This window comes from Propithecus coquereli, unplaced genomic scaffold (assembly GCF_000956105.1).
Source record: "Propithecus coquereli isolate 6110/MARCELLA unplaced genomic scaffold, Pcoq_1.0 Scaffold168, whole genome shotgun sequence".
In the NCBI taxonomy this organism is placed as follows: Eukaryota; Metazoa; Chordata; class Mammalia; order Primates; family Indriidae; genus Propithecus; species Propithecus coquereli.
In genome coordinates, this window is record NW_012141413.1 from 1,680,189 (window position 1) to 1,691,466 (window position 11,278).

At 50.1% G+C, this 11,278-nt stretch overlaps 1 protein-coding gene across 1 annotated transcript in view; it reads left to right on the forward strand.

Annotated features, from left to right (window-relative positions):
- CRYL1 (crystallin, lambda 1) overlaps positions 1-11,278 on the forward strand; it is a 126,487-nt gene that overhangs the window by 97,224 nt on the left and 17,985 nt on the right. The window contains exons 3-4 of the mRNA XM_012641732.1: positions 4,933-5,094; positions 10,636-10,830. Of these exons, the coding sequence (XP_012497186.1) occupies positions 4,933-5,094; positions 10,636-10,830 (357 nt within the window). The remainder of the gene's footprint in view (positions 1-4,932; positions 5,095-10,635; positions 10,831-11,278) is intronic.

The following is an 11,278-nucleotide window of genomic DNA, read 5'->3' on the forward strand; positions in this document are numbered from 1 at the left end:
CTCTCCTCGCTCTCTGTTGCTTTGACAATTGCCACATTGTAAACAGGTCACTGGTGGAAATTCATTGTGTGTCCAATCTAGAGACAGAAAAAAAGGTTGTACGAAAATGTAGCCCTCTCAATCTCGAGTGTTAACTGCAATTTAAAGATATTCCTCACTGATAATAAATGGTCTCAGGGTTGCCGGCTACTCTGAGTTACTGGTGTCCTTCAGGGCAACTTATTAATTTTCCATTTTTCTTCTTAAAAATTTACTCTTTATACCTTAGAGATTCTTTCTCCAATTTTATGTTTCATGCTATTCCCAGCACTTTAAAAAGACGTGTATTTAAAAATCTCACTTCTTCCTTATGAGAAATATTAGAAATGCAGTAAAACTATATGATAATTGCAGGCTTAAATGAAATATTTTTATTGTATTTTTCATGTCAAGCATTTTAGCCCAATTCTAAATACATGATTTCGTAAAAGACACAAGAAAAATCATTGGAATGAGGATGGGAATAGACACTGAGCAGCATAGCCACTGTTGCCCGTGCCACGTTAGCCCGGTCGGGGTTCTCTGCGGTCACCCTGCGAAGGGACTGGTCTGCAAAGCAAACAGCAGTAATCCTGCAACCGGAACACCTAAGCCCCAGGAAGTCACATTCCTAAACACAGTCTGTGCTGATTTTTACTTTGGAAAGTAAAGACTTGGGAAAGGTCTGTCTCGATTTGGTATAATTTGTTCTAGGTTATTGTAAAATATGTTTAGGATTTGTAATAAGCTTTAAAAAAAAAACAACTTGATTTTTAAGGAAAAAAATGAGCCCCTGGTGAGGGCAGAGTGCAGTTTATTGCCTGTGGTGTTGAAAGCTGATACACTCTTTGCCTTTTTTCTTAATACATTCATACTACACTATAATTCTTCTAGAGCAAGATTTGTTTTTTGGATAATTCTGGTGTCCACCTCTTGAGAAGTATAGTCATAACAGTTATGAATCTGATAGGCTCTCGTGCTCTTGAGAGAAGCAGTGAAGAGAAACGGGGGGTATTAATTAGATGGAAGCAGGAGATGTACCTGATGCTAACAGACTTTATGACAGAGATCACCTCCATCTTCGACCTGAGAGTGAATTTCCTTGTGCCATAACTGCAGTAGGATTCTAACTCATCTTTTTCTTGAAATGCCCTAAGTACTGAAGTCTTCTAATTTGGTTTTTCTTTCTGGAAACCACATTGAAGATTGTTTCCAGCTATGTGCACTAGCAAACACAGATTTTCTAGCAACAGGGTGCCTATTTAAAATGCTTGGACTGATTTTTAGAAAAACCTGAACAATGTTTTATTTTCACCATGAAAATACGTGTTGGCAAATGTATGTTGCATGGTGAGAGGAAAAGCTTCGGAAGTGAGGACTTACCGGGCACCCCCTTTCCCTGGGAATTGTCCCGTGAGCTGACTTGCTGTGGCTCTGCCACTTTTCCAAAACAGAGTCCTAACGACTTGGATTAACTCATGGGTAACTTTTGCTACTAACAAAACACTAAAGTTTATTAATAATCTACTTAAAAAATAAGTTAGAATTATGTTATACCGAAGGGAAGGGAAAAGAGACAGTGTTCAACCTTAGCTTTGCCTCTCAGCTACTGACTGATATGCCCCAGCCGGTAAGAGTTATTAAGAGGAAGCTACTTTTGCTATAATAGTTGTGATAATCGGGAAGTTTTGTTGTGCTTTACTTCTCCCCAGATTTTTGTATTGTCTGTCAAAATCTGGGCATTCCCTGGCGGTGGTTGCACATGAGAATATTTATTTTGTGCTACATCTCCCTCTCACCTCAAAACAAACAAAACTCAACAAGTAAACAAAAGTCAGTGCTTTGAAAGATGCTGTCAAAGTTTAATGAAGCAGAGTCAAACTGATTACCCTCAGCAGTGATAGGATTTTCGCTAACGCTGCACATTTGGTACCTGTCTCCAGCTGGGGCCCCTGAAAGACAGAGTTGAGTTGAGAGCGCATGGGGTGGGCCCCGCCCGGTGACATCGCTGTAGTTGGGAGAGCAAGCGCAGCGAAGGCTCAGTTGGCTCATTGTTTGACATTCTTCCCAGCCGCTTTAGGGCAGAGAGGATGACTGCAGCCTCCGTGAGCTTTGTAATCAACTGCAAGTGAGGAGGGTTCTGATGATGTGTGTCAGACTCCCTTTCTCAGACCAGGGGTATCCGAATGAATAGCAAGGAAATAAACTCAGGTGTGACAGGGACAGAGGCCTTATAACCCTTGCGGAGCTCATCCAACACAATTGGGTTACTCTTAAAAACAGCAATAAAACTTCAAGCAAATGAGCCATTAAAACCCTTACATAATTGTAGCAGGTTTGGATTTCCTCTGGTTCAAGGTTTCTTGCCTCTTTGATAATCAAAGGATCTGAAGGAAGGCATAGAATTTCAGGGGAGAATCTGCGTGACAGGCTCACAATAAAGCTATTCATGACGACTCTTTTATTAGCTTGAACAGAATCCGCACCATTCTTAGTCTCTGGCTTTGCTACAAGGCTCCATTTAAACTTAACCCAGCCCGCAGACTTAACTGATCCGCGAATGACTCCATACAACTGGCCAGCTACTGTAGCTCTCTTCCCCTTTTGATAAGGGAATTTAACACAATGGGCTTTACAGTTCTTAAATGACTCCATTTTTTTTCTTGTCTTTGAGATGTGGTGTTTATATGACCTTTTGTTTTTAATAAAATTTCACATGGTTTGGTTATATTTTTATAAAGTATAAAAAATTACAAAACGGACTCCCTACCCTTAGAATAAAACTTAATCTTGTAGGTGACGTAGAAGCGAAATTCACGTGTCTTACTATTTACATAGCTGATTTCAATATGTTAGATATTCTTAACTATTAGGTATTATTAAACCAAACTTGAAAATAATCTCTTTATTTCTGAGGGGTGATTCTGATATAATTGCTAGTCGTACGTACTTCAACATTGAATTTCCCTTTGTGCGTGCTTCTGGTTGTCTGCTGGTGTTTATACTATTTTCACTACCTTACGTGTAAATTTAACATTTTAGTGAAATTGGCCCGGTGGTTAGAGACCATGAAATGACCACGGTGCTAATTTACTTCCCATTTTTCCCATCACGGCACATCTGTTTTGTCCCTGAGTAGCTGGGGGAGGGGGGAAGCTGACATGAGGGTGCAGAGGAGATCGCGGGCACGTTTGGTAACACGGCACGCTGAGTACCGACAGCCACACGCTGGGTACATGCCTCAGAATAGTGGTTCTCAAACTTTAGCCAGAAAGGAATCGTCAGAATGCTTATTAAAATTGCAGATGCCTGGATCCCACCCCAAGGACTCTGATTCAGTAGGTCTGCGATAAGGGCCTGCGAATTTGCATTTTTAACAAGCACGTGGCTGATTCTGATTGAGTGGTACTAGGCCACATGGAGAATCATTATCCTAAGTCACCAGGGAGTGCTGGGAGTCCGCGCCGCCTCTCCTGCATCACCTGTGGCCCCCAGGTGAGCAGGGACCCACCTTGGGTAGGAGCGACCCCTGGTGTGATCCCCGGAGGTGCAGGTGGCAGGAAGGGAGGGACAGCTCTAGTGTTCCCAGTGTCCGAGCAGCTCCAGCCACAGCCTCCTTTCCCCTGCCATCCGGCAGGGCAGTGTCTTCTGCGTCCTCACGTTCCCAGGAACACGCCTCACCCGAGGGCCAGCGCTGGGGTGTGAAGATGTCATCTCCCTCCCTCCCCAGCTTTGTAATTAGAGTTTCAGATCAGTGGTTATCTGCAGTGTTTAATCCAAGTCTGCTTCTCTATCCTCTTCCCCTACCCCTATTAAAGTAATTTTAGATTTTTAGAAACAAAGGTCTTTTTCAAAAGGACTTCCAATTAGACATGGATTCTCAAGGAGCCTTTGGCAACAAAACAAAAATAAACAAATGGGGCTTAATTAAACTAAAAAGCTTCTGCATAGCAAAAGAAATAATCAACAGAGTAAATAGACAACCTACAGAACAGGAGAAAATAATAGACTTTAGAGACTCCAAAGGTGGGAGGGAATTCCGGATGAAACACGTTTGTTCGTTTCATGAGGATGAGATTTTTGCCTGAAGAGCGGTTGATCTGATGGTCGGGACAGATAAGGGGGTGATGCTGATGAGGATTGCTGATGCTGTAGCCGTTTGCCTGGGGTGCTGCTGGGCGTTGTTTGCAGAATCCACCCCCGGATGGTTGGCAGACTTTACTATGAGAATCTTCAGACCTAGTCAGAACTAGGAAGCACAGCAAGCTCCCAGGTATTCATCACCTACTCTCCAGAGAGAGCAACATTTTTCATGTTTCAGCAGCCTTTTCTTGTTCAATTTTGCTGGTGTTTTTTTAGGGGAGAAAAAGTAAAATCTGTTCCTCATCTATTGAAAGGTTCGTGGCTGAGGCCCCTATAACAAAAAAGCAGATTAACAAGAGAAGAGCCCACAGATCTATTTAACAAGTTTTACACGACAGGAGCCTTCAGACACGGAGACCCAAAGACACAGGGAACCTATGTATTTTTATGCTTAGGTCTGAAGAAGGGGCAGTTGTTTAGAGGTGTGTTGGATAAAGGGGTCTGATCTAATGGCGATAAACTGGGGGAACTTCGCAAAGCTGTGTCTGCAGAGATAAGGACGTTTTTTTCCTCTGGGAATAGGGAGGGCACCGCTGGAGTGAGGGTCATATGACCTGCCCCAGGGGAGAAGAGCAGGAAAACGTCAGAGGGACCTTCTTGCTTCAGCTGTTTTCTCAAATGCCACGGTGCCATATTTTGCGGTAACATGTCCTGAGCCCCATCATTTTCAAATTTGTTCATTTTGGTAATGAATCAAACAAGACCTGCTTTGCTTGGAACCTGACTGAATACAGTGATCACAAGTAGTAATTTAATCGTGTTCTTTTTCAGGAATGTGTTCCAGAAAACCTAGAGCTGAAGAAGGAGATCTTTGCGCAGTTGGATCGCATCGTTGACGACAGTGTTGTCCTCAGCAGCTCCAGCTCTTGCCTCCTGCCCTCCAAGCTGTTCACGGGCTTGGCGCACGTGAAGCAGTGCCTCGTGGCTCATCCTGTGAGTGTCCTAAACCTGGGGACTTCGCCGAATCTTGTTTGGGGGCCATAAAATATGACTAACCCACTAGTATTTTGAATTGTTTTACTGAGATAAGATTCACACACCACATAATTCATCAGTTGAAGTTGTATAATTCAATGATTCTTAGTATATTTTCAGAGTTGTGTAATGCCAGCATTTTTAAAAAGAATTTATCCAAAAATTCTGGGTTTTTTCTGTGTACCTAATGCACAATGGGATAGAATGAGCAATGCTGTGAGGCTTTTGCCCTTAAGTAACTTGACCGTGTAGCTGAGGAGGCTGATGACTAACCAAGGAATTCCACTACGAAGGTGAAAGTGCTGCATTAAAAATGTGTACGTAGAGGAGGATTTTATAGATGTCACTTGCACTATGTCATTTGTACTGTGAAGTTTACTGAGCACAATTCAGAGTAGCATCAGGTGTGTTAAAACGCAGATTCTGAGTCCCCTCCCGAGATTCTGAGCCAGTAGGTCTGACCGAAGCCCCTTTTCCCCTGGTCGTCCCTCCCACCCATCTGTTGCGCTAACCATGCAGGCTCGCTCGCTGGGAGCACTCGATGAGGTCCACTGGACGGTGAGTTCCGAGTGGAATGGCAGCGCCCAGTGGGTCTCTGTGAGGTTAAGGTACTGATGGGAGGGAAGGGGGATGAAGGAGGAGATCCAGGGATCACTCGGGAAGATGTTTGAGTCCCAACTGTGAGCTCAGCGTGATCTGGGAGAACCAGGACAGCCTGTTGGGACGGGTAAAGCCGACTTAGCTCGAGCCATGATAAACATGACAGTATATGACGGTGGCCACACCTGGCACCACTGGGTCATCAGAGGTTCAGGTCGGGGAGAGGTGACACAGTGAAGCTGGGGCCAGCCTGGCTAGCGTCTGGCCGGGCTGCTGAGGGGAAGAGAGGGTTAGAGGTTGGGGGCGAGCACACGCAAAGACCCCAGGCCAAGAAGAAGCTCGAGCCTGCAGAATCGAGGGAGGCACGAGCACACGAACCTGGGAGAGTTGGAGAGGCGGGAAGGCTGGGCGATGCTCGGGTTATGGAGACTCAGGAGAGGTGCTCTGAAGGATGGGGACGGTGCAGGCGCAGAGCGGCCACGTGATGCGGTGCAAGCGCTGCTAGTGGAGGTGACGTGACGGTCTGTTCTGGTGTGGACGTGGGTCACAGAGGAGCAGGACGCAGGTAGTGTTCCAAGCACGAGTGACCTGCCCTCAGTCAGGGAAGTTTCGCTTAGTAAGAGCAGTTTAGAGTGGGGAGGGAACAGATTTGCTCAGGGCGGTGGAGAAGAGTAAGTGTGGACGCTACCGGGTTTTATGTGCTGAGAAAAGGGGCAGCTTGGACTACCAGGAACCTGGCTGTGTGGTTCCGGGTGTTTTGCCATGTACTTAAATATAATGGAAACAGGAACAGTTATAAAATAAGGAGGCTGAGGCCCATAGAACGCAGAAGAGAACCAGTCACATTTACTTACCACTCAAATACAAGTGAGCTTGGCACCAGGAGGGACCCTAAGTGAAAGCCCCCCAATATCCAAGTCCCATGAAGCCTGCTGTGTCTTTGCATCTATGACATAGACACGTCCATGGACAGGACTCTCAGAACCCTGAGCCCTCACTAGGTGGTTACTTGATTGCTTCAGTGGAAGGTGTGAGCCTCGTGCCGGAAACATCCCAATTTCTAACCTGTTTTTACTTCTAAGCTAGTTTAAAACAAAACAAAACTAAATCAATCAGAATACACCTCCTGAGTTCTTTGACAAGACCTTTGCCACATCTCTTCAACTTTAAACTACCCAGTGGGTGAGATGACACCTGAGTCACTTTCTTCTCTGTCACACCCAGCCCAGTCCTCTGGCCAGTAGGACAGTCGGTAACGGTTGAACGGTGACCTTTCTCCCCCTCATTCCCACTCTCCTCCACCCCGGTGTTGCCTGCTTTCACTTATTTAATCAGACAAACAGCATAAAGTCCAGATCTTATTTTTAAAATTAATCTCTCCATTATGTTATAAATTATTTTTAACCAAAACCGACTTTAACGGAAGCAGATTAAATAACCGGAGTTAACAGTCTTGGGATTTTATCCTTTCTTTCCTTTGGGTTAGAGCGGCTTGCCTCTTGGTCATGCCACTGGCCTCTAGGGGAGAGGCCAGACTCTAAAAAAAGAAAAGAACCACTCATCATCTGTGAGGAGCTTCAGTCATCAGTGATCTTCGCCTGGACAGGAAACAGGAGGAAGGACGGGCGTCCGCTCCTGCCCTGGCAAAAGCGGATATTCAGCAGTCGGCAACGATCGCTGCTGCCTCCGCCCTGCACGGACGGCCAGGCGGGCACATGGCCTCGGCCCCGGGGAGTTCAGAGGGGTGTCCAGGTGGGCTTCCTAGACCAGGGCTGGGGACGGACCGTGGGCACCCATCACTGAAGGCCCGGGACAGGCTGTAATAGAGCCCTCCTGTCTGTCCTGCACACGCTTCCTGTCCTCGCCTCCCTGCGCGGTGACAACAGAATTCCCACATGCAGGGCTCTGTGGTGACGGCGCGGTGGTGGCGCATGCTGGGCGACGAGGGTCTGAAAACGGTGTTTGATCACGGAGTCTGCACATAGGATCTGCGTGAGCGCTCCGAGCAGCAGTTCTCTGCTCGTAGTTCAGCCGCCCTTTGCAAAGGCTCCTGCACTTTTTCTCTCCCTTATCTGTGGGGGGGAGGTGACGGTCCCGGGAGCTGGTGGGGGTCTCGGTCTCGGTCATGGCGGGGGCCATCTGCAGCGGGAACCCCACAGACAGGTGCAGCTGTCGCGGGCTGAGTCCGAGCCCCGGCCTGCTTCATGCCCAGGCCGCGCCCCCAGGGCTCCGTGCCTGTGCCTGACTCACCCCGTCTGACCCTGAAACCACTTGCGCTGCTGTCGGGGGTAGAGTCTTGCTTTGGGGGCTTGCCGTTTGAGCAGCACCGCCTGGCAGAGGACGGAGTGCGGCAGATGTCAGAGCCCTCGGGGTTACGGAGGCGGGGCGCTGTGGCTTCAGCGTCCTGGGCCAACCTGCCCTACCCGGCCTCCTTCGAGGGCAAGGCCAGGACCTTCTCTCTGAGCCTTTGGAGAAATTGTCTCCTTTAATGTGTGCTGTCCATTTCTGGCGTTTGAGTCTTCCTCACACAGGCCCACAGTAGAAGGCCCCCGGGCCCCCAGCATTTAGGGGGTGGAGGTGGGGGGCAGCCGACCTTGGCCTTTCTGACAGGGCTCTCACTTCGCCCCCTCTCTGTCCCCTCCCCTCCTCTCTGCTGCGGGAAGTTTAAGGGGCACCTGTCGTCACTGTCAGGGTCCTTCTCTGGGCCTGAGACGAGACGGGCCCCGAGTTGAGAAGCCGAGCGGCTGTGGTCAGAACGGCCCCGCCCCAGCCCAGAGACGCCTGGACTCCTCTCCCAGCTCGCACGGGGACGCGGGGTGTGCATGGAGGTCCCTTTGGGAGGTGCAGAGGGTGGACTGCAGATGGCCCTGTGTCTCAGTTGTGTGCCTTTTATGGTGGGGGGGTGTCACTGCAGGGTTTTGAGCTGGAGGGGGAATGATCAAGGCCCTGCGTTTTATTTTCTTTAGTTTTAACTGTGGAAAAACATACATTGCGTAAAATTTGCCATCTTAACCATTTTTACGTGTACAGTTTGGTGGCATCAAGCACGTTCACGTTGTCGTGCGTCCATCACCACCGTCCATCTCTAGAATTCTTCTCGTCTGACACAATCTCTGCCCATTAAACGCGAACTCCCGCTCCTCCCTCCCCACAGCCCCTGGCGACCTCTATTCCGTATCCTGTCGCCACGGATCCTGGCAGGCTCCTGTCTCACCGAGGATGGCTCTGGCGGCAGCGTGGGGATGCGCGGGGGAGGGCAAGACCCTGGAGGCCCATGAAGAGGGGTGAAAGGAAGTTGGAAAGTGGGGCCCTGAGCTAAGGGGAGGCATCGGGAATGGGTCTCGTGAGAGATGTGGGGAGAATTAACTGGGCTTTGTCACCAGTGGAACATCAGGGAGGCAGGGGCCGAGAACGCCTCTCTCGGTGCTGACTCGGGTGTGGGGATGTGAGACGGGAGCGGGGAAGAGGAACGCCCGCCAGGGTGCGGCAGCGCGAGGGTGACACGCGCCAGGCGGCTCTGTGCGGCGGTGCGTGTCAAGTGTGCGGTTACAGATGTGGGCCTGAGACCTGTCAGGCACGTCTTGGCAGGGTGATGCCTGGGGAGCGGGCACGGACGGGGCCACCGCGGCAGGCCGGGAGCACGATCCCGCAGGCAAAGCGCGGGCCGGAGGACGGCTGCAGAGAAGGCCGGGATGGGGCGACTGGCGAGTCGCACATAAAAGTGCTTTTTGACTACCCGTCTCGGTCTGCGGTTGCCACCGTGAGGCTTGTGGTGCTGAAAAGACCCCAGGCCCAGCATTCCTGTTCTGTCGTGAGGTAGGATCCACCTGAGACAGACACGCTTCCAGTTCTCACCACCCTGATTTCTACATGGAAACAGGTGCCATCCTCACTTGCTTTCCGAGGGGGCTGAGCGAGTGCCCGCGCGGCTGGGGACAGAAGCGCCCTGTGTAGACCAGATGCCGCTCCCTGGCAGCAGCCTGTGTCGCTCTTTCCCCTCCTGTGGAGACATCTTCACGTGGGCGCTTCTTGCTAATGGCTGTTTCATGTAGCACATGTGACATCCTACCAACGACCCACGTATGGAGGAAAAGCCATTGAAAAGCATCATTTGGGGGCCAGTTTGCCGCGGTACATTTGGCTCAGTGGTGAGGCCAGGCGGGCTCTACCGAGCACCGTTTTCCTTGGGCGTTTGGAAGCTCCGTGGAAATCTCCAAGAACAGCTTCTCAGAGTGAACCAAGGAAGCCAAGGCAGAAAGGTCGCATCTGGGGCTGGGCAGCCTCCCTCGGGGCCTGCTCGCCCTGGACGGCCGCTGCCCGCTTCCCACACATCACGGCGTGGAGGCTGCTGAGCTGTTATTTCCGGAGCAAGACGGCCGCGTTAGATTAGGGAAGCAGACGTTTCAGGTGCAGCGTGGAGAGGGATTCAGGAAATACCAAGTTTGGGGAAGATGCAATTAATAACGTCTGACAGCGACACGGAGGACCGTCAGGGCCTGCGGTGGCGACAGTGGGCAGGGGTGGTTCTGGAGGGTGGTAAGCGGGAGGTAGCTGCGAGGCAGCAGAGAATCCTTCCCTGCTGGGGAGGCCAGGGGGGTGGAGATTAGCCGTAAACACATAGGATGGTGAGCTGACCTCCAGATCCCAACCCTATATGTTACATTTGTTTTCTTTAAAAAAAGAAAACCACACAATTCTTTGCTCAGGTTCTCTTGTTTCTTCTTCTTTGCACATACATCTCTTAAGTTTCTTGTCGTTGGATGCTGAAACTAAAGGGGCCTTTCCAAAGATGCATTTGCCCCACGTGGCCGTTCGAGATATGTGAGCAGAGTCGGCCAGAGCAACACCCCAAACTCCGGTGCCGTCTCCTTGACACCCTGCTTCTCTCCCCCTCCTAAGGTGAATCCACCATACTACATCCCTCTGGTCGAGCTGGTCCCACACCCGGAGACGGCCCCTGCCACAGTGGAGAGAACCCACGCCCTGATGAGGAAGATCGGGCAGTGCCCGGTGCGCCTGCAGAAGGAGGTGGACGGCTTCGCCCTGAACCGCCTGCAGTACGCGGTCATCAGCGAAGCCTGGCGGCTGGTGGAGGTGCGTGCGCCCCCCGCTCCCTCGCTTCCTCCCTCCCCTCGTCCCTCCCCTCCTTCCCTCTCTCCCTTCCCTCCCTGCCTCCTTGGCTGAGCAGGACAGTGGAAGTTGCTTCCCGGGCGCCCTGGAAGCTGAGGAAGTCAGAGGGTGCCTGTTCTTTCCTGCTCTATTTTGGAGACCAGGCTTTGAAAATATAATGTAGCGACTCACTGTCTGTTGGAGAGAGTCCCCTTACAGCCAGATGCTAGGACACAGTGGTAGACGTGTCTCTCTCCTGCCCGTTCATGGCGTGACCTGGCGGCTCCCTATGTGCCGCATGCTGCATTTTCCCACAGAGGCGGGTTTACCCCCCAGTGTTGCAATTTTTCCAGTGGGAAAAAATACATTTTGTGTAAAATAAACTTGTATCCCCTGAACGGTTCTAATTATTTCAAGAGCTTGAAGAAGAAAC